General features: G+C 39.2%; 2 protein-coding genes across 7 annotated transcripts in view; one reads left to right on the top strand and one right to left on the bottom strand.

Moving 5' to 3' along the window:
• The window catches only part of LOC111332566 (acyl-CoA dehydrogenase family member 11), a 135,719-nt gene that overhangs the window by 5,516 nt on the left and 106,105 nt on the right, over positions 1-24,098 (top strand). For 4 of the 6 annotated variants that reach the window (XM_088744373.1, XM_088744372.1, XM_088744371.1 and 1 more), the window contains exons 2-3: positions 805-904; positions 14,241-14,366. In XM_088744373.1, coding sequence (XP_088600499.1) covers positions 805-904; positions 14,241-14,366 — 226 coding nt within the window. Of the gene's footprint in view, positions 1-804; positions 905-13,440; positions 13,579-14,240; positions 14,367-24,098 lie in introns of those variants that run through there. The other 2 variants (XM_088744375.1, XM_022937924.2) reach the window with 2 other exon arrangements.
• LOC148716493 (uncharacterized) lies at positions 18,865-19,371 on the bottom strand. Its single transcript, XM_088745628.1, has one exon. It carries the CDS (start codon positions 19,369-19,371, stop codon positions 18,865-18,867), a length of 507 nt encoding a protein of 168 aa, XP_088601754.1.

Below are 24,098 nucleotides of genomic sequence, written 5' to 3'. Positions count from 1 at the left end.
TGTTTCCATGCAGAAACTTCCTTGACAAAAACACAAAGAACTACCTGATTGTGGCAAATACTTTGTCATTTTGATTTTGGGTGAACAAGAACACAATTTTCTCTAAACCTTATAGAATTATCATGATTAGCCTTGGTATAAATGTAAAAAGTTGCATAGAATGCCTTGTTTATACTTGTGGTTAATTGTTAAATCTCATAATCTAAACTCTTTTCATGCATTTTTGATACCAAAGAAATAATATGAACACACTTTGACTCTTCAACTCAAATTTCAGTGTAAATTTGTAAGAGAGGTATGATGAAATGAATGATATTATGTCACAAGCTACAAATGTCACAAGCTACAAACCAAACCAGTAAGAATGAATAAATCACAAAATTGATAACTGAGTGAAACAGTCATGTTTTAGAAAGATGAAGAGATGGCTTTTAACTAATTTCTAACCTACATCCCAAAATATTTGGCAAATCTTAGGAAAATTAAAAAATGGTCCTTGGAGAATTTCTTCTGTTTGTTTCCTCAGTTATTAAGAATTATTTAACTGTAGTCAGACCTCATCAGCTGTGAAACTTTCAATTTTATTTTGACCCGTGTAAATGTTACCAGATACATTTCTGAATTTGTTGATACATTTGGCATTGGTCTGTTCTGCACCAAGTCAACTGTGATATAATTTTCATCTGTTCATTTTTTTACGGTTTCAGTCAAGATGTTGTTTGTGAGTCATCTATCTTAAATGAATTATCTGACAGTATGTGTTGTCACTAATCCCCATTTCTTTTCCAACAAATTTTTCCTTAGCTCTGGGCAATCCAATCCAACATTTTACCTGGAAAAGGATGGAAAAGAATTTGTTCTCAGGAAAAAACCTTGTGGCAAGCTTCTCAAAGGAGCACATCAGGTGAGCAATGTATGCTGGCTTTTACATGTACTGACAGTTAAAAGCTTTCAAAAATAATACCAGTTCTTGATATGGCTATTTGAATTGGTTTTTGGACATTATGCAAATTGCTGCTCATAATTCTGATTATGCTGCTAAGTACTATGATAAGCTGAATTGACTTTGGTTTTTTTATGCACCTGGTGCTTAATTATAATAATATTTCATTGAAAATGTTAGAAAGGTTTTTAAAGAAGATTTTGTATGGGTGTGAATTGTCTCTCTTTTTAATGTCTTCAATCTCTGAAATAAAAATACTAGCCTGGCTATTTTCAATGCTTTAGTTCAGCATATATATGCATGCTAGATGATCATTCTTCCTCTAACAATTTGCAGACATATATTATCAGCATTGTGGCTTTACAAACAGGATGAAAGCCATACACTACCTACGTATAATGATTGTGCACTGAAAATATGCCTTACCCCTATTGGTCTTAAATTTTGTTGTTTATCCTTAAATCATAAAATTGGCTTTCCATTGGAGATGAATGTTTTTCTAAAACACAGTGGAAAGGGTCGGACAGGGGATAATTTGATAGTTTAGATCTGTTTTGGTTACAATTTAACTTTATATTTTGAAGGATTTGATTTTAGGGGGTCTTAGTTTTTGTAACCTCGAAAACTAAGACGGGTCTTAGGTCTTAGGTCTTAGTTTTTGAGGGTCTTGTTTTTGTAACACCCTGTATTAAGGTGATAAGGTAATAAGGAGAAACAAATGTATGTGGTAGCAACATGTGATGCAATGCACGTAATAAGGTAATAAGGAGAAAAAATGAATGTGGCAGCAATACATGGTGTAATAACTTAAATAAGGAAAAATTATATGGCAGCAATACATGGTGTAACAAGGTAATAAGATAAACAACAACAATCCTTTATGAAGGATACCACTGCTTTTATCAATCTTTTTTACAACTTGAAAAACAAAGGTGGGCAAAAATACTCTTCTAATATTGATGGAAATTTCTAGCTTGTACACAAATATACCTCAAGAAGAAGGAACAAATATAGTATGTGGAGTATAAGAAAAGTTTCACCTGTTCAGGGAAATGCTTGGCTTAATCCTTAAAGAAAATTATTTTCTTTGAGGAGAACTTCCTCCAAACACATGGAAGGGCTAATTGGGCACAAACTGCCAGTGTCATTTGCCAACATTTTCATAGCAGATATTGAAAAACAAAACAAAACCAAGCCAAAAGTGTATTAAATTGATGATGCTTCCTCCCTTTGGGACTGCAACAGAAAAGAGCTAGATCGACTTATTAATTTAAAACAAGCTAACTATTTCCACCCAACTATCAAATTCTTGGCTAAATTTCTTTTTCTCCTTATTACCTTATTTCACCACGTATTGCCACCAGGTTCTTTTTTTTTCTACTCATTATTTTCTTATTACACCATGTATTGCTGCCACATAATTATACATTTTTTCTCCTCATTTCCTTACTACATTTCCTTACATTGAATGTGTATTGCTTGCTGCCACATACTTTTTTTCCTTATTATCTTATTTCACCATGTATTGCTGCCACATACATTATTTTACTCCTCATTACCTAATTATGCTGTACTGCTGACACATTTATTTAATTTTTTACTCCCTATTACGTACTACCTTATAACCTATTTCCATCATGTATTGCTGCCACACACATTTTTTCCTCATGACCTTGTCACCTTACTACACTATGTATTGCATTCAAACAGTTTGAATGAGGCCTTAAATTGCTGTAAAAAGTAAAATTTTTTTTAAAATCCAAGCTTTCGCCAAACAACGGCATCATTTGTACCTAATTGTTTTCAGAATTGATGCCTTCAAGACTTGCACAAATCAAGAGAAAATTCCCCATTACACTATTCAGGCATAATAAGAAAAAAGAGAATTAAAAAGGTTTCCTATTTTGAGCATGAACACTTGGCTCTAATCAGACACTTGTGGTCAAACAGTTAAAGCAGGCGATCACTAAGCTAAATCTACCAAATGCAGAATTGATTGCAATAACCATAACAATTAACAGCCACTATAACCATACAAAACTGGGGAATTTCCAAAATGGAGGAATTTTTTTTAGACATGCAAATATGTCTGCCAGGGATATTTTCTCAAATGAAATTATTTGTTTTATTCAAAGGTTATGATAAATCAGTAACAGGACTTTGTGTTGTCCAGTTTGGTCACTCTGTTATCATACTCTTGACTGACAAATCAGACTCACATTCTAGATGTCTGATTTTGTGATCTTTTGAAGTGTGATTACAGACCGAAATGGATTCCACTCACTCTTATGACCATTTTAAATTATCAGTCAAGGTGATTTAAGAATATATGTCATGCAATATTAGAAAGAGATGACAAAGGGTTCACCACTTACTGGTAATTGAATGATTAAGACAAGGCCTGAGGTAACTTAGAGAGTGTAAATTCAAATACGTGTGTCACTTTCTTGGTACTTTTGCTTTAAAGTGCAAAAAAGTGGTATTATAATAGTAAATGGTTTTTACATAATCAATTACATAAACAGATTTTACAATTACCCTTAATGCAAAAGCTTTGGCCAATATTGACTTTACTGAGTTAAGAATTCTTGCATTTATGGGATGAAAGCTAATTGCATAGTTTTACAGCCTTATAAATGTAAGCAACATCTTCTATGAACTGTCAACAGTCTTGATTCATTTCCTGCCTAAGTAGTAATGTGGTTTAAATGTCAAAAGCTACAAAAGATGTTATTGTGATTGAACAGAGCTTAGAATTCAAAGTTGCAGTATCGATCAGCACATGTGCATCGACTTTAGTTATGAAAGATAGTTTGGTTCATTCAATATTATTATTGGAACATTAATTGCATTTCCCTCCACCAGTAGGAGAAAAAATGATATTCAAGAATTGATTACCATATTTACCCAATGTATAATACGCACTTTTGTGGTGCATATTATACACCAATTCCATTGTTTGTCAGGCACGTCCTAATTTGCCTATGTTAAAAACACAACAAAGAAAGTAACACATTTATAGCGATAGTTAAATAGCTTATTTTCATTAAAAAATTATAGGTGCATATTAATATTTTACTCTAAAATCAAGAGGAAAGACGAAAAGCGCTAAATGTTTTCGCAAGTGTGTAAACAGGTATGTGGATCAGATTTTGGATTGAATATGCAAATGTTACATGGAACTTTTCCGTGAGAAGCAAGCCTAAGATGAAAGTGAGCAAGAAATATTTCAGGACAAAAGCTTTAATATTTAAAGCAGTTCTTGATTGCTGTTTAAGCAAAAACCGTGCGAATTTCTTACGCTTACAAAGCCCACGCAGTTGAATTCATTGTAGGTTTATTGTTGTTTACTTGACTTTACAGCCAGAAAATTGCATAACATTAGGTTGAACATTATTAAAATACGGTGATTTGACACAAAATCTTCAATACTTTAAGGGACGACTGTTGACAATGGTAACAACTTCGGCCATCACAGTAGAGAGGATTTCATTGGTCACAACTTGCTCTTTCAATAGAGCCTTTAGCACTCGTTTGGCAGATTGAATCATTCTCTCCCACACGCCTCCCATGTGGCTTCCACCTGGAGGATTAAATATCCACTTGCTTTCCCTCTGTGCACAAAAATTGCTGATCCTTTAGTGGTTCCACTGATGAACAGCATCTCTCAACTCCTTGTCAGCTCCCGTGAAGTTTGTCCCATTATTGCTTCGAATTTCTTTAGGGCAGCCCCGCATGCTGATGAACCTTCTTATGGCATTGATCATAGAATCAGCACTTGCTGAGTGTAAAATTTCAATGTGTACTGCACACACGACCCAACATGTAAAGAGGCAGCCGTACCTCTTAGCATGTGACCATCCCTGTTTCACTTCCATAGGGCCCAAACAATCAATTCCAACATATGTAAATGGTGGTTCACTTGGGGTCACACGATCCTTTGGAAGTTCAGCCATAAACTGCTCTGCAGGTTTTGCTTTCCTCTTCTGACAATCAAAACATTTGCTCAGCACTCAGCGCACTGCAGATCTCCCTTTCAAGATCCAGTACTTATATCTCAACGATGATAAAACGGACTCTTGGCCCATGTGCCCCACTTTCAGGTGATGGTCTTTGATTATCAGGTCTGTGACATGATGCTTGTAAGGCAAAATTAATGGATGCTTCAAGTCATAAGACAAAGGGGCTTGTCCAATATGGCCTCGTACTCGCAACAATCCATCATGGAATCGAGGGTTCAACTTGCTTATTGAAACTCCCATTTTCTTCAGTAATCTCTTCACCAATCTTGGATCTTCTTCAGACTGAAGGGCAATTACTTCAGGGAAATTTCTCATTTGAACACAGCATAGAATTTCATACTCTGTCTCATGAAGCTCTTCAAGCGTAAGGTGACTACCTTTCCCTTCAAACTCCTGCTTGGTTAAAGACCCTTTTCTGCACTGTAGCATCTTGTTCTTAAGGTATTGTTTGTAGCGCAGCAACCATGATACTGCTACCTTGAGTTTCCACCAAGAAGAATAGTACATCATCAGCTCTTCCATAACATTGCAACACGCTGATTCTACATAGATTTGATTCTCCTTTCTAACTTCTGGATCTTCATCTTTAAGGACTGGGATCTCGACCATTGCTGGCCAGCATTCTTCTTCCTCCCATAAGAACTTAGGACCTGTCAGCCAGTGGTCGTTCTTGATCAAGACATCCAGTTTAAGCCCTTTTGATCCATCATCTGCTGGGTTGTCTTCTCTGTTCACATAACGCCATTGCTGGGGTGTAGATCCATCATGTATGATTGTCAAATGGTTTGACTCAAAGGTATGAAATCTCTTGGTTACTTTGTTAATACACTTCAGTACTGAGGTGGAGTCTGTCCAGTAAATAACCTTGTTCACAGTTAGATCCAACTCATCCTGGATCACGTGGCTGAGTTTTACAGATATAACTGCTACAGTCAACTCAAGTCTAGGTATGGAAATTTCTCTGATTGGAGCCAACCGGGCCTTGCCCATGACAAATGAACAGTGCAATCTTCCATCAACGTCCTTCACGCGGAAGTATGCAGCAGCTGAATAACCTTGTCGTGAGGCATCTGAAAATAGGTGAAACTGGATTTCTTTGACCTGTGCTAATCCTTTGGGTTTGAGACATCAGTCAACCGTTACTTCTCATAATTTGCCAAGGTCATCCAGCCACCTCGTCCACTGCTCATTTTCATTTTCTTCAAGCGGTTCATCCCATCCAATCTTCTTTCTGCTTAACATCTGAAGTATCAGCTTTGCCTTCATGATATAGGGTGCAATGAAGCCCAATGGATCGAACAAGGAATACACGACAGACACTATATTCCTTCTTGTTACTGGTTTCTTGGACATTGCACTCATAAGTTTATCCGAGACTTCCCACACAAATTTATCTTCTTCAATATTCCACCTCATTCCAAGAGCACTTTGCATTAGTAGCTGTTCCAGCTCCAAGTTCACCACGGTTTTAGCTCTCTCTGACTCTGGTATAGCAGCTATGACTCTTCTGTCGTTACTGCACCATTTTGTTATATGAAAACCGCCTTTGTTGAGTTGTTTACTAATTTCACTTGCCAACAAAATAGCATCTTCTGCTGTTTCAGTTGACTTCATGAGATCGTCAATGTACATATTCCTGTCGATAACATTTGCAATTCCTGAATCCTGCTGTTCCACCATCATTGCTGTTTTCTTCAAACAGAGGTTCACCACACTTGGTGATGATGTTGCTCCAAATATGTGCTTCACCATTCGGTACTCAACTAGTTCCGCTGACAAATCTCCACCTGGCAACCACAAAAATCTTAATGCATCACAGTCTTTCGGCTCTACTCTCACTTGATGAAACATTGATTGTATGTTGGCCGTGAGGCCAACAGTTTCTTGGCGAAAACGACTCAACACTCCTACAATACGATTGGTCAAATCTGGACCTTGCAACAATTGTTTGTTTAATGAGGTCTGTGCAAACTGAGCTGCGCAATCAAGTACAACCTGAACCTTCTCAGGCTTTAAGAGATGCAGTACCAGGTGGTGGGGTAAATACCATAATGGGCAGTCAACTGAGCATAATTCATCGGTCGGTACCCTCTCTGCATGGCCTTGTTCAATATATTAATTCATGGTCATGTTGTATTTGGAGAATAAGTCTTAGTCCCTGAGAAGACGCTTCCTCAGCAGTGCAGCTCGACGCTCAACCATTGACCGGTTATTTGGTAAACAAGGTGGGTCTGTACACCATGGCAATGCTACCTAGTAATGCCCATTGACCATTTTTATTGACCATTCCATCTTCTCTAGCACTTTCTTACCTTCAATTGAAGGGCTTGTGCTCGAGCTCACAACAGTCTCTAAAGTCAGTCTTCCAGAGTTTCTCAAGCTGCTCCTGTAGGATCTCATCTTCTATTTGTTATTTTGTCACCGAATCTTCATACAGCAACTTTCCATCCACTGCCTCGCCTGCTCTTAATTCTTCGGCTTCATTCATCACTCTCTCTGTCTATCAACACCTTCTCTTCCATCCAAATGATGCACTTCAAACTCTTCAACTGGTTCATCAATATAAAACTCCCTTTTGCCAAGATAAACAAAGTTAACTGAACAATGGTTACTGTCCCCGACGTCGCTCAATGGACCCATAACTGTCCAACCTAGTGAATATTGTACTGCCTCTGGTTCACCACTTTTTCCAGATCTGCACTCCAATGGGATAAGCAAGGTAGGCTTCTCTTTAAGGCCAATTATCAAACCGACATCAGACTGACTTAATTGTTGCAAGTCAATGTCTCTTAAATGGAACCAGTTTGAAATATCTTCCTTTCGCGGAATGCAACTGACTGCCACTGGTATTTGCTCAACGGTCCTGACATTCCATAGCTCTTCCAACACTTTGCCCTCCACTGACATTACAACAACATGTACTACATGTCCCTCAACCTTCCTGGATCCTGTTACTCCTTGTAGTTCATAGCTACATTTTGAGCCACGTGTCCCAATTTAACTGAAAAGCTGCTCCTTGCACAAGGTTACTCTGCTACCACTATCCAGCAGTGCATAGGTTTCCATAATTCGTGCCCCTCCCGTGGCCTTTACTTTAACAGGAAGGACACCCAAGCAAATACGCTTCTCGCCGGCCCCAGTTGCTGCAGTCATAGAAGCTCCACTAGCACTCTTTTGCTCTTGATTTAATCTTTTGGTTCCACTTAATTGACTTGTAGGGGTATTATTCTGCTGATGACCATCTCTTGTTTTCTGAGGAGAACCATGGAAATTTAAATGTTTGAAGCACTCGTTCTTTCCACTCGTTCATCGGGGTTGGGGTGTAACAGAGTATTGTGATCTTCAACACAGCCTTGTACCTAGCACTTGAAGGTTTCTTAGGAACAACGGTCCTTGAAATGTCCTCCATTAAGGCACTTGAAACAGAGCCTCTTGTTCAATGCCAATTTTTCTCTATCTCCATAGGACAACTTCTTAAACTTTTCACACTTTCAAAGTCCATGCCGCCCTGAGCAAGCTGGACACTTGCGGCTGCGACCGAATGCTCTCCTTGTACCATCTTGGTTTCTAATTTGGCCAGGTTCAGCTTTGGTTGTGAACGAATTTATCTTCGGGATAGACCTTCCCCCTCTCTCGTTAACTGTTTTCTTCCCCCTTGAGGAACTTAGGACAAGATCTTCTCCAAACTCGTTATTCACAAGCTTTGCTCTGTCCTTAACAAACTTCAAAAAATCACTGAACTTTGGTCGTCGTCCAGACTCAATGATTCTGCCAGCACATTCTGCCCACTTTCCTCTCATGAAGTAAGGTAGCTTCCTGTTCAGCTCCATCAGGGTGTTGGTGTGGTTCAGGTCACTGACAAATTCGGGTCCCATTCCCCTGAGGGTCCTTTCTGCCATCACGAGATGCCTTGCAAACTCCAACAATGTTGATCCCGTGCTGACCTTTAATGGTGGCAAATGTTCCAATTTCTTCACATGAGCCTTTGCGATGACATGAGGCAGACCGAAGTTGTCCTTCAGGGTTTTCTTTGCAGACTCATTACCCTCTGAAACTGGCAAGTTGACATAACTTTCAATGGCTTCTCTGGCCTTGCTCGTGCAATGTTGGATAAGAAACTGCAGGTTCGTAGAATTTTCAGCATCATCTTCTAAACAAGTTTCAAAATTCCGCATAAATGATACATAGTTAATTGGATCTCCGTCAAAGTGCATGTATTGTATTTTGGGGGTGTTCACGACTCGGCACAAGGTCTTAATTATCTTTTCCCCAGTATCCAAACTAGCCGTCATTTGAGCTTTCTCTGACCTTTCCGGTCCATGAATGTTCGGGGTTGGGAGCGGTAGATCACATTCTCTTTCAGTTTCAGACACGGCGATAATATCCTCTTGCGGATGCGCTACTGGTTGCTTACTCATTTTTGCGATTGGTAATTCCAAAATAGATTCATAGGAAGCTGGCTCTGGACTAGTATCTTGTTTTGGAGACTTCATTTCCAATTTCACATCAGACTGCTCTATAACATTTTCTTCATGGCCTACTAGCTTCAAAGCTGGTGGTTCCTTTTCTTTTTTAACAATTGAGCTGGTTCCCTCAACTTTTCCAGCCCCGTTTTCTTGATTGAGTGCACTAAAGCTTACACAGGCTCTTTCGGCTTCCATTTCAGCCTCCAACAATTCTCGTGCATAATTAAGCTTAGTTAATTTGAGCTTAAGCTCTTGTTTTCTTTTCAAATGCTCCACATTAAGTTTGGCTAAGATCATCTGCTCTCTTTGAACCTCAATACTGCTGCTGCTACTAACATGACTAGATTTCGATGCGGTACTCACGGTTTTGGCCCTCTTCCTTTCAGCTGCGATCTGAAGTTGTCTCACAGACCTTAAGCTAAACATGGATTCTGATCTAGGCAAGCGGCGGAATCGTTTTATGACGCCGTCCAATTCCATTTTGTTTGCCAATTCCTCGTCGTACATAACCTGAGCTCTCCCTTTTTCAGGTTCTAACTCCACTATTTTCATAAAACACTCGTGAGCATCCACAAATTTCCTGCACGTCACATCATAAGATGCAAGTTTCGCAGCCAAATCTGCCGACGTCAAATCCCTTTCGTCTTCGATCAATGAAGGCCAAATTTTATCTCTCAGCTTCTTCAATGCTCCACTTAATCCAGCTTTTGATTGCTTCAACTGCTCGGCCTTTTCAGCGCGATCCTCTTCTTCATTTCTCCTTCTTGAATATATTTTCAATCGAGCTCCTTTTCCCGCCTCGGGACATGAATGGGTGGACATGTTGACACAAATATAATTTCCAGCCGATAAAACGAAGCGCAAGGTTCAAAAACTGTTTGTACCGTAGTACTGTGTTTTTTTATCTCAAACGAACGCCGAAAACTCGAGCTCATACATTGGCCACATGGCCTTGCTCAATGAAAGTGAAAGTAAGGTTTTCTGAAAATAACAAACAAAGAAGGCCTCAAACTCCAAATACCTGCCTGAACAACAAAAAAAACAAATATTAACTCACCGAACCGTTGGCTTAAGCCAACGAAAGACACTATAACGCCCTTTTTAAAACTCTCTTCAATGGATAAAAAACTAAACAAACATCTGCAAACCCGAGCACATGGCGATTCCAGCCAAAAGTCATGTGACTGGCAAAACCTCGGAATCCCAAGGGAGTCGGGAGTGACAGCAGGTGATTGTCTCTTTGGATCTGTATCACATCAATTATATGGCAATAGCAATGATCATATGCGTATATGTACTGTTGGGGTTCAATTTATGAGAGACAACCCAGAGAGATTTATTGAGAGCAATACCGAATTCATGGCTTAGATATCTGAATAATTGTGTATTCAAGGTACATGGGCTGATGCACTTATTATTCAAGCAGTTGCAGATGCATTAAAAATTACTATACAAATAGTAGAATCTAATCAAGGCTTTGCACCACTTACCACTGTTTACCCAGTTCAGGAAAGAAATACTTCGTCTGCAATTACTATAGGTCAATTGATGAATGCCACTTTGTATCAACCACTGCCTTACAATCAAATGCCTCCATTTCAATGTGCAATGAATTAAGGGATGATACTCAGTCATCAAGAAATAAGCATTTTATTATGTCCATAATTATATGCAGTTTGTTTCTCTATTATCAAATCATGCACTTACTGTGATTCAACACTACAGGCTCTCCATGAACATGCATGTTTGTTCTATGAGAAGTGTAATGTAGACCATGTAGGCAAAACACCTAGTAAGATAACAGTCTATGACACAGAAAACAAAATAAAATACTCACACTTGAATCAGGGCTCTTTAAAACAGTGTTATCTTGTTAATAAGGACTCTCTAGTCAAAATTATTGTAAAAGAAAATATGAGAAGTTGTGTTATACCCACAGGATACTTATTTTGTTGTAATGATGACTTCTTATAAGCTTTATAGTTTAACGTAATACTCAGAACAATTGTTACTTCATGTTGACCTGTGAAAATGAGCAATTCCATCTCCTAGGACCATTCAGTCTTAAGGCCCTTGTAAACAGAGTTGGTGAAATTTATAGGCAAGATGACTGTATCAGTGATGAAAAAAAACATTTGTGTTATTGCTTACTCTGCTTATCAGCATTGTCAAATGAAGAGAACATTGTAAGAAAATTTAAGTCTAACCAAAGAAAAAGAGAGATCTACAATAAATACAATGACCATTACTTGCAATTGGAGCCAGCAAAGAAAAAGCAATGGTACAGTTTGATGGATAGATCAAAGAAGGAAGAGCTTCTTGAAACTATTGTGCTAAAAAATATAAAGAAATTGATGTGTCAAAAAAGAAACATGCTAGAAAATCAAATAAAAAAGTATAAAGAGATTGATGTTATAAAAACTTTGGAACTTTGTTTGTTCTATAAAAACTGTTCACATTTAAACAATATGCGTAATTCATAAGTAACAATGACTTGAATTTTGTTGTGAGGAATGTTGTGTTACATTAAAGTTGTTTGGATAGTTGCATTAATATCATTCTCCAACAAGAATATATTATTATTTATGCCTTTTTATTGTATTTTTATTCACAATGGTATAATTACAATAGAGATGTATGCAAAAACCCATGAAACAATTACTAAGTAATATAGTACTAACAAAGGATTGTGGATAAAAGGAAAATTTTGGAAATATTTGGTTAAAACCTGAAACAAAATGTTACATTACAGTATCATAGTGTGAATGAGTGTGAATAGTCCCTTTTAAGTGCACAACATCACATGTTATCAAAGAAATTGTCACTACGCATTATAGGCAGCCCAACCTGACAACTGTCGCATTGCATCTTTTTAAAAAGATATATTACCATGAAAAAGGTATACAAGAGCAAAATTAAAATGCGCGCACGTCAGATGTCACAGTAACGGTCGCATGACTCTCTTAGAGTAAGGAGAGTCACGCCTGCATTACCATGACATCGAGCATGCACGTTTTTCAAAGCAGGGTTGCCAGATTTGAAAATTCTCAACTATTCAAAATGCGGGATTCCCTAACAGTTCCTCTTTTCACATTATTCATTATAAGTTTTTTTTCTCTAAAGAATATTTGTGATAAAATAGATTTTCATGTTGTGCGACAAACTTTTTTATGTAAACGACCCTTATGCATGTAAGTGTAAATGTGGGTTGCCAAGGCAAAAGTGGCCCCGGTAAAATTCACGAAGTGATTCTTGTTTTTAAAAGTCTTGCTTATGTTTAGTACATGTAGTAGCTATGTTAGTTACAACAGACACTTAATGTTAAAATCAATTTTGCACTCTAAGGGCTCCAAGCTACTAAACCTTGCTCAAAGGGCAAGCTGAATTTTCATTTTCATCCCACTCTGAATTACAACCACATTTAGCATGGATATGTTATTTCTGCTGGACAGTATGGTATCACAAGCTACTGCTAAATTTGTTGATGTTCATTGATATTATTTTAATAGATGATGTTCAATAGTTTTAATTTTGAGCATTGTATGGAATTGCAGTTGAACCTCTAGTTGTGACCACCTCTCACCAGCAACCAGTTTTCTCAAATACCAAAAGTTTCTAAGTCAAATCACAATAATTTTTATTTGTAACCTCTTGTGAGGGAACACCTCTCATAAGCGAGCATGACTACTTTTAGAGCTACGAATTTGAATTCTCTTTTGTTTATAACCCCCTGTAAGCAACCAGTTGACAGTTAATATAGTGGAAATTGGATGTTGAGGGGTTGTAACATTATCACATTCCTGGATGGTACAAGAGACAGAAATTTCTCAATCAGAAGTACCAGATTTCTGCTCAAAATTGACTTTTCACATAAATAAAACATTTAAAAATTGAAAAAAGTGCACATACAGTACACTACTTTATCAATCTTAACAGAGATTACCTTAAATGTCTTATAATTAGTGCTTAGTGGCACTAGAGGACTACTGAATCAGGAAATTTTTTTCAGAATTCTCAAGACGAAACAGGTGCATGAGTTGTATAATTGTGTGGCAAAAAGTCAAGTTTGGCAAAAAAAACCCTTGTGTATGGAGACTGACTCAATTTGTAACTACAGCTGTGAGACTTGTTCCATTTGCTGTATTAGGTAATAATAATAATAATAATAATAACAACACCTTTATTTAGACACGATAATGTTTAAAGCTGAACAGCTTGTGGGGTCGTGTGTATCTAAATAAACTCTAAATTAAATAAATTCAAATGATGATGGTTTTTGAGGAGAGGGGAAAACTGGAGTACCCAGAGAAAAACCTCTCAGAGCAGAGTAGAGAACCAACAAACTCAATCCACATATGACACAGGGTCCGGGAATCGAACCCGGGACACATTGGTGGAAGGTGAGTGCTCTCACCACTTCACCAACCATGCTTCCCGAAGGTAGTTTATCAGATGTGAACCATGAAACTCTGAATAAATATTTTGGAAGGCTTACATCTAAAGTTATAATATAGACTTGGATGGGCATTGGGGCATGGGGTAAGTCTCTGCAGTTACCATAAACTAATGAGGCAAAATATTGATCCATTATGGTATGAACCTCCCATAGTCAACCACCTTCCGTAAGAGACCACTTAGTCTTGACATTTTGGGTTGTCACTTACAGGAGGTTCAACTACATCTTGTATATTGCATTGTCTGAAAAATTTTTAAAGAGTACAGTTTAAATTATTTAACTTGAACGTGCAGTTGGAATAAAGTACTTTTTACTCAGGTTTTATTTTTTCAAGATTTCTTTTATGCTTATAGGTTGACAGAGAATTTAGAGTGCTATCAGCCTTAAAAGCTGCTTCTTTCCCAGTACCAAGCCCTTATCTCTATTGTGGAGATGTTTCGGTCATTGGCACTGAGTTCTACATCATGGAACATGTACAAGTAAGTAGTTTGCTGTCCTTGGACTTCATAAATTCAGTGACTGGAAAGGCTGGGTTTCAATTTGGGGCAAGTTACATTTAAAAGGAATTTTTTGGATAGAATTTTCCATCAAACAGTCTTAAATGTTTCTCACTGATGGAAAAGGAATGGGAATGGATCAAGATTTACCAATCAGCACATTAATGGTGAATTGTATATTCTGCACTAACTTAAGCGAATAAAACCAAATGAAAACAAGACACAACAAATCATGGAGAACATTGGATTGTGGGCTGCGAGCAACGCCATCAATCAGTTTATTTAACTACAATTGAGATATATGATTATAATTGTAACCGGATCTGTCAACTGCGAGTAAGTGAGCCAGGGAGGCCAGAAAAAACCTGCCTCATAAAACCCTGTAGGGAAAACACAGGACAGGAAATCTGGGACAGGCCAGGCACCACTGACGTCCCCCGCCAGGACTTCTGGGCAACAGCAAATAAATGGACATAGTAAATACGATAAATAAATTGATTGCAGTAAATAGTAAACTAGAACTACAATAGTTATAAACTAGCAAAAAAGCACAAAATAATCGCAAACTAATGACAAGAAAAGCTCTTTCAGCTAAGCAAGAATAAACTGTAAACTAGCGTAAAGTATACCCTCAGAGCAAAAGCGATTTTGAAACGCTTAAATGATCTTTAATTGTATGTTTAATGTATCTGTTCTTCGAGGAAGGACACCTCCACCCAGCATGCATATCCAATAAATTGCCCGGTATGCGCCTACAAGCAGCGTTCGATGCTGCACCAGACCTCATACTATGCGTGCTGTACTTTGAAACGTCGTCAACAAAGGGTTGGATGTACTTCTTGAATTCCTTTCTAAGAGTAGAATTAGACACGCCCTTGCTAGCGTGGAAATACTCGCCAGATTTGGACTTCACAATACGACGAACAAGCGGAAGCAATGAATTAGACTGCAACAAAACCTGAATAATTCGTTCAGTAATGGAAACTGGGCACGTAGATTTCCCAGACCTGGCAAGATAAGAGGTGTGACCCTCCCGATACTAGTCATTTTTTTGCTTGGAGTCGTAAATAGACATATGGTCAGCATTAATGGTCACATCCTTAAAGCAAAAACTGTTAATTTCATCAATACGAAAAAACCCATAGAAACCAACTAACAATATGAACAAAAAATGAAGAGTGGCAAGAGAATTACTCGCAACATAACATTTGGCAATTGCCTGCAGCGTGTTTACGGATAAAGGCTCCTTCGGGTTAACAGGATGCGCAATTTTCTTTTCGCACCTTCAAGAGAAGATTTCACAAGGGGATGGTTGGCTGGACATATTTCTAGCCCAGCCATTGAGTGGGCCCACTTAATGCCATAAACAACAGCTTCTATGGGGGAGACACCTGTATTGTTCGCAACGCAAACGTTCATAAGTTCTGTAATAAAAAGTGCAGCGTGCAAGGGCTTTGCTGGAATGACAGGGACACCAATCTTCAAGGACACCCATCTCAACCAGCCTGACTTGTACTTGGTTAAGTTAGATGGGGCTCTGGATCCCAACTGCAAATCAAGAAGATCTGGAACCAAGCTGCGTAGTAATGGGTCCTCCAAGGCTGCCGCGTCGCTCCAAATCCCGGAAAGTAGAACATCTGAAAAACAAAAACACAAGGTGAACGAAATGACAACGGAAAACTGAAAAAAGCAAGTTCATACAGAATGGCAATATTGGTATAAGAGGATATTCCAAACGCGATGGTTGGCTGTGCGGCATAAACTTACCCATACCTACTAAATTGCAAAGTGAATCCAGGTGCCACTACAGGCCAGGTGCAATTACAGGCCAAACAAAATGCACTATCGGGCCAAACATTAGCCAACTTAGGCCTCAAGACACGCCACATAAGGCTAAAAACATATGCCAAATCAGGCTCTAAAATGCGCCAAAAAATCCAAATATGCGTAACCAAAAAAGGTACCGGAAAAAGTGCACTGCCAGGCTCAAAAAGTATGCCACGAAGGCTAGACAACTCACCTAAAATCTAAACGCAAAGCCAACATTCTGAACTTCGGACAACGACGAAAAATAGACGGTCGAGACTTATAGATCTGCTTCTGACCAGGACCCTCCAGTAGTAGATCCTCGACTGCAGGCAGAACAAACACTTCCGCGACATACGAGCTAAACCGAGAAGACCCTTCATGCAAGAAGGGCCAAAAATGAGCAGAGGGCCATTCGGGGATGATCAATGTCCCGTGGCCAAAGCAAGACATGAGATGACAGACAGAATCGACGATCAGACTAACTGGGGGACATATGCAGTTGTTTTCGGCGCTCCAGTCATGTGCCAATGCATCGACCCCACTGCATCCGGGAGAGGCAAACTTCGAGTTAAACCAAGGGAGCTAGCATTGTAATAGGTCGCGAAGCGGTCGAATGTACGAGGACCCCATTTAGCATCAAGGAGACGGAAAACTGAAGGATTGACACATCAATCGTCCTTGTCAACGAATCGGCTAAGGAGGTCAGCCCTCTCATTCTGCGACCTGGGAATCCACTGTGCTTCAAGGGTGATCCCATTTGAAAAACAAAAATCAAAAATGCTCATAGCAACAGACTGGAGGTGGGCTTTGGAACTGCCAACAGAAACTATTCTTGCAGCGCCTTGATTGTCGGTGAAAGCCTTTACTCTCTTCTGCTGCAGCTTCTCCATATAGGACAATAGAACATAATAAATAGCTTTCAACTCGCGGTACGTGGAGCTCTGACCAAGATCTTCAGACCTGAACATGCTGCCAGCCATTACGCTGTCCAAGGAAGCCGAAAACCTGCTGAAGGCGACATCACTAGCATCAGAGAAAATAACCATGGACGAATCAGAGGGTGGATGAAGAGAATAGCCGTTAAACGAGTCAATATTGCTGTACCAAAATCTTAACTTTTCGAAAGGAGCCGGAGAAAAACGAAGGATGTGGTCCCACGCTGATCGTGATTCAATTGCCAGGCACATTTGCCTGGTTGGAAGACGTGAAATGGGCCCCACTGCTAACGCTACAGAAATTATAGAACCGGTGATTCTGGCCAATTCTCAATACTAGGATGACATATCTCCAATTACAGAGCCTAAAAGACCCTTAAGCTTTTCTACCCTCTTTTCGGAAATATGAAAAGACATAGTAATAGTGTTAATCACGAAACCCAGCCATTCGCCTACTTGCATGGGATGCCAATGAGATTTGTCTTCATTCACAAGGAGACCTGAGGAGTCGAGCTCTCTCTTTTGGATAATGGCAGCTGCTGTGGCAGAACACTTATGTGGTAGACTTCCGAGCCCATCGTCCAGATAAATAAAGCTATTGTGACCCATAGAGCGCCAGCGACAGACTAACGGACGCAACAATTTGGTGAAGCAAAAACAGGCGCTGCTAAGGCCGAAGGGCAAAACTACGAAGGTAAAATATCTTGGCACGATGTTGAACTGCCAAGAAAAACTGAGATACCCCTGATGCTCCAAGCAGGTATCAACACGATGATATCCGGACTTAAGGTCCCATGTAAAGAACCAGTGCCCCTCCTCGAGGACTTGAGATAGGGAGCGAAGATCCTCGTAATAAATTTAAACCTCACAAGGAAGCTGTTAACGTGCCTGAGATCGATGAATAAGCGCAGCTTCTTCTCTTTAGCAACTGACAAGGGGTTAACACAAAATGGCGGAACACTGTGCTCAATAATGCAACTGTTGGCTAAAAGCTGCGAGATAGCTTGTGTCACAAATTCAGAATGCTGAAAGGCCGATCTGTTATTAGCCAAAAAACACGAGGGCAGATATTCTGCGAAAGGAAGCCTGTACCCACGCCTGATGGTGTCAAGCACAAATTCAGGAGCACTCAAGGTACTCTTCCAAAATTCAATGGAGGCACTCAAACGACCCTTGACACCGCTCCTAGTGCTTTTAACATTAGAATCGTGGTAACTACCCGAAAAAAAGGGAAGAAAAATCGAACTCAACTGAATGCTGAAGAACGTTCTCTGAGCTTGAATCCACGTCTAGTCAAGAATGGCACGAGTCACTCCTTGGCGCAACAGACGGCTTAGAACAGAAGGTGCTCAAATGGCCAAACTCCCCACACTATAAGATAAACAATGCAAAATTAAAGTTCTGTATGCGATGGCATTCACAACTTGAAGGATGAATACCAGTTAACTTCAGACTTATATACCACCATGCAAGTAACTACACACAAGAGACATACTGGAATGCGTTCTTAGCGAGGACCACATTCCATACAGAATGTGCAGAAAACAAATATCTGCTAAACTTCGTAACGCAGATATTTATATATTCTGCACTAACTTAAGCGAATAAAACCAAATGAAATCAAGACACAACAAATCATGGAGAACATTGGATTGTGGGCTGCGAGCAACGCCATCAATCCGCAGTAAAAACAAAGAAGTAAGATGCGTGAGTGAACTGAACCAAGCAAAAAAGATTTAAATACTTATCGTGAAACAGGGACCCAAGTGTCGGGGAGGGTTTGAATCCTTACGGACTGCATGATCGCCTGCAAAAGGCCTTTGCGAATTTGAAGAAACATTTGAAGCGGTAGGCTGGGAACTTCCACAAGTGAAAGGGCGAGGCTGGCGATGACGCTTATCTTTGATTTTCCTCTCCGCTCTCCTCTCCGTGCGATACATCCTTTTCTTGTCATCTGAGTCTGAGGCCAACTCGTCTGACAGGTACTCGTTCACGGGTTGCCAACCAAACTCGCTTTTATCAGCTAGCTTAATGGCTTTTACGTGCTTGGATACGATAGCCATACCTTCCTCCAAGGTGGCTTTCACTTTGTCGTACAACTTGTCCTTTAGAGCACTCGTTGCCGCATCAAATTTGTCCAGCACCTCGAGCTCGTGATCAAGCTGCTGTTGATTTCCCTTTCTTTTACATGTATGGTTTTCACGGCAGGCCTTTTTTGACGGCTTGCTCGACGGTGGCACCATTTTCTTCGGAAAAGTGTTGATTTCCCTTTCTTTTACATGTATGGTTTTCACGGCAGGCCTTTTTTGACGGCTTGCTCGACGGTGGCACCATTTTCTTCGGAAAAGCGTTGAGCCAAACTACTGAGCCTTGCCTCAATCACTTCAGTAAGGCTATCTGTTAGACGACCGACCGACGCGTTAACAGTAGATTGAATCACTTCACTGATCGCTGTATCCATTACAGCCACACTGACGTCTGCCACGTCCAAGGAAAGAGAAGGTCTGCTACTCTGATCAATGAACTGAAAAAAAGTTCTGTGTGCAATGGCGTTCACAACCCAAAGGATGAATACCAGTTAACTTCAGACTTATATACCACTATGCAAATAACTACACACAAGAGACATGCCGGAATGTGTACTTAGCAAGGACCACATTCCATACAGAATGTGCAGAAAACAAATATCTTCTAAACTTTGTAACGCAGATATTTATATACACTGTTAAATTGGTTCAAAGCGAATAGGCCCTCTTGAACTTGAACACATTTTATGGCCAGAGGTGTTCATTTCATCATCAATGAGAGACCCATGGCACAGGTCTATGAAACAATCTTTCTTGCTGTAGTTTTAGATGTAAACTTAACATGGAAGTTGCTTATATCTAACGTAGCATCTTAAAAGAACATGAGATCAGGATAGTAAACAAGTCTAATTGTGATACCCAGGATTTGATTTCAATGCAACCTGCAGTGTGTGCCAGACAAAAACTAAATTTATGAGTCCCTCAACATTTCAAAGTAAAATCCTTCAATAAAACCTACACTTACCGTCCCTGCTTTTTGCTCCGACGATCGCATTCAAAGGGCACGTGCTCAAAACTAGTTTCCAGACCCTTTTAGTTCCCTTTACTCCGCCATTTTGAATTCTCAGGCAGGTTACCGCTGTACACCCGTTCCCTGTTCCTCGTTCCCTGTTATCCGTTTCCTGTTCCCCGTTCCCTGTTCCCCGTTACCAGTTTTAGTTACATGCTTTTCTTTCTAGAAATAGTTCATCCAGACCTATATTTTGGCAAAGTTTGGGGATTTTTGATTTTTTCATATTGCACACCTCCGGGTGATATTTTCGGGTGGCCGCTCTTAAGTGTTCATTCCTTTTTTTAATTTTTCAGTTCTTGCCATGACACCACAAAAAATGATAAATTCTCACAAGTATCACCGGCACACAGTTGAAAAAAATTAAATGACTTTTCCTAGCAGAAAAATTTAAATAAGTTTGACCTGCACATCGTGGCAGCTTAGAAGAATGCCTTGTATGGCACAAAAGTCTCACAAAAATGGAATTGCAATGAAGTAAGAAAATAATTTACAATTAGCAGGCAAAATGAAAATTAAATTTCAAAAAGCCTAGTTTTGGAGCCTAGAGGATAGAAGGATAGAGGAACCATGATGTTCCAGAGCTAGCCCCAGTTTGATCCTGGGGGTAACATGTGAAAGTGTTGTATGATCATCTGGGTGAGTGTAGTCCTGAGAAGGACTGTTGGTGGTGGTGGTGGTGACTGATGTTTCGAAAACCTGTGTTGAGAACGACTCAATAAATCCACAGTTAAACTCAACGTTTTACTTTATTTTGACTAAAGGCAAAACCTCCCTGGCAATTACTCGATCTACACAAGGCAAAATCTCGAACTAAGTAAAAGTACTTGACATTTGATCCATATCACTCATTTTAAAAATACCATAAATGTAACGCAACATCACGTTCTCCTGAACAACCTGTGTGGAAGTCATCATCAGAGTCAAGTGAAGAGTTGTTTTTAAGTTTATGGAGATTTTCCCATGATTAAACTTGTACTTGTAACCCGGAATTGTTCGGGTTCTTTTGGCAATCATTTTGTCATGTGTTGGAAAAAATAAATATGTAATTCCCTAGCACAAGTTGTTACGTATTGCAAAAAACTGTGCCGCCTGTCTTGAGTATCACCTGAGGACCACGGCCTTGGCTGGTATCCAAGCCCTCGGGCACAGTTTTTCCCAGTAAAGGCCTCCTGGCTGGTGAATAACATATTTGCTACCATTTAATTAATGGCCAAGTGTCAATCAGTGACTATATTCTTGAAGCATCTTTCTCTTGTGGAACAGGGTACTCATAACTATGTGGGATGCAGCAGTAGCAGCCAGATGCAGTCTTAACCACCTTTTTTTTTTTGGAGTATCGTATTAGCTTGATCTTCACACTTGATGCACATTTCAGTTCTCTCCTATAATAAATTCAAGCTCATAGACACTATAGTGCATTATGTTTTCATTTCTTGATGTAACACTTCAGAAGACAGCAGAAGACAAAAAAATCTCACAATCATTTCATACAGAGATGTCTTAATATGTGTGATCTGTACAACATGAAACTTGTGAACATGAAAAGAGAGGGCACTTAACCATTTAAATCAGTGTAAGATATAATATTTTTGATTCCTTCTGTGACACTGCCAAAAAGAAAAAGAAAATCTCAAAATGATTTGTGTTAGGCCAATTACATCTAGAATGAAATGAAATCACTTAGATTTAAATTTGATGTCAACAATCAACCTATCTCATCACAAGCAGCCCAAGCACACAATCTGTATGTGATTAGGGGGTTTAAGGGTCACAAACGGGAATGTCTGATAAACCAAGGTTGAGGTTAAAGTATTCATGGGTGAAGTGAAAGAAGGGAAAAAATTACAAAAAGAAGAAAAAATAACAAGCATAATTATGATAAAACTAGGAGAAATAAGTGTCCTTACCTTTCTTCTTTAGCCACCATGTCACTTCCAGCCATTTTATTCCTGTTTTGTTAACTTTCTTTGTACAGCATGTTTTGGGCAAGCAAGAACTTATCACAAGATATAAATGTCGAAGAAATCAAACCCTGAATTTCTTAATCACTTTGAATGTAATTTGTGCGACACAATTTATGATGGAACCAAACACTTACACCAATGTGTGTGTGAGCATTATAACTCTGTCATCAGAAACATGTCACTATGACACACAGACTAGACAAAAAGGAACTCATTGATCATCTCTTTAAAGTACTTTGAAAATGTTGAAGGTTTGTCAAAAATGAAAAGTTTTCAGAGGTGTCATGTATTGTAATTGTTTTCTAGCATTGGAGTTTAAATTTTTTTTTTTATGAAAATTGGTGAATGAGTGTCACTATACAAGATAATGTAACACTTTGAAATTAGTGCCCACTTTTGAACAAGTCATTTCTACTTTCCAGTTTGCTCTCTAATTTCATGTCCATCATAAGGGAAATTGTTAGAGATTCCAGTGTCAGAGTTGTTGGTGATGCTCTATGACTGTTGAATTTAATGAAGCTCTTGTCTACAATTACAAACTCTCAAGTTAAAGATTGTAAAGAATTATTCTTGAGATCTTGTGGTGTAACCGCCTCCCGGTTAGCTCGATAGATAGAGCGCTGGACTGTTGTGCAGGAGGTTGAGGGTGCGAGCCCTGGCCAGACCAACACTCAGGGTCTTATAATTGAGAAGAATGTGCCACCTTTCTATAACAACAAGAAATGGTTATAGATATTCTAGTCTTCTTGGATAGGGAGGAATAAATGGAGGTCCCGTCTCCTGCAGGGTTAGAGACAGGAGACGTTAATTTCCCACACACGAGATTACTGTGTAATGGATGTCCTTCCCTGGGGTGGGATGGGTGGGCAACAGGACCCCTGTTGATACAAGTGTTTACTACACTGAAGGGACTATCCTGTATAAATAAAGATGTCTGTCTGTAGAAAAGCTAAGAGTTCTTTTCAAGTGCATTAGCTTTTCATCTCAGGACTGAATCTTTGGCTTCATTTTGGTGCTGACAAGGATTTCTTTCACTTATAATTTGAATATAACAACAGAGTTGAAATGGTAAATTGGCCACCGTTACGATTATAAAAGCTGACGTTTCGAGCGTTAGCCCTTTGTCGGAGCGAATAGGGGAATTGTGGGTTGTGTGTGCTTTTAAAGGCAGAAAAAGGAGCTACATGATCGGTGGGAACATGGCAATGAGAAAAACACGAATAAATTAGTGGAATGAAAAGCGTTGATTGATACCTGTGGGATTTAGACTGCTGGTTTGAAAGATGATCTTTTGTTCAAGAGTTTTGCGGCTTTCCGTGCTACCCAAGTGTAAGGAAAGACCGCAGATTGCCATGGCTGTGTTGCTTTCAGTTAGTTTTCTTTTGAATATCTTAATTGGGATGGCCGGGTCCTTAAGTATTGCTCTTGAGTGTAGTTGGTTTTGAATAAAGCTGCATTTCTCCATCACTGTACGTGTTCTTGAGGTTAGGTTAAGTCAAATGATATTTTGATACAAAAAGCAATATTTTCTCCTGTGTGCTACTCTGTTTTTGAGTGACCTTTCTCTCCCAGTAAAATCAACTTCTGTTTTCAGTGATGTATTTGACCAAAATTTGGACAGGGTATCCTCTGTTCCTAGGGTTATTTTGAAACCTATGTTTTCAGCATGAAAAAGTGTAGTGCTTCCCCTTTTACGAATCCTTTCTTCGTGCGTAAAGGATGATGCGAAAATAAATTTGTGTATTGAAGGACTCAGTCTCTTTCTAATGCATTAATTTTGTCCATCAAGGGCCAATTCCTCACCTTTGCACACTTTTGTGATAGAGAATGGTTTTATCAGCTGTGAATTTGTTAATCTGTTGGCTGGTTCCTAATGAGCTGCTTGCATTACTCGATCTTTTATTCTT

Source organism: Stylophora pistillata, chromosome 14 (assembly GCF_964205215.1).
Source record: "Stylophora pistillata chromosome 14, jaStyPist1.2, whole genome shotgun sequence".
Lineage (NCBI taxonomy): Eukaryota > Metazoa > Cnidaria > Anthozoa > Scleractinia > Pocilloporidae > Stylophora > Stylophora pistillata.
Note: the sequence above shows the minus strand (reverse complement) of the source record. Positions and strands in the feature narration are given on the sequence as shown.

Bases quoted from the DNA above. Each gene is read 5' to 3' on its own strand.
- LOC148716493 (XM_088745628.1), bottom strand. From the start codon at position 19,371: ATGGTGCCACCGTCGAGCAAGCCGTCAAAAAAGGCCTGCCGTGAAAAC.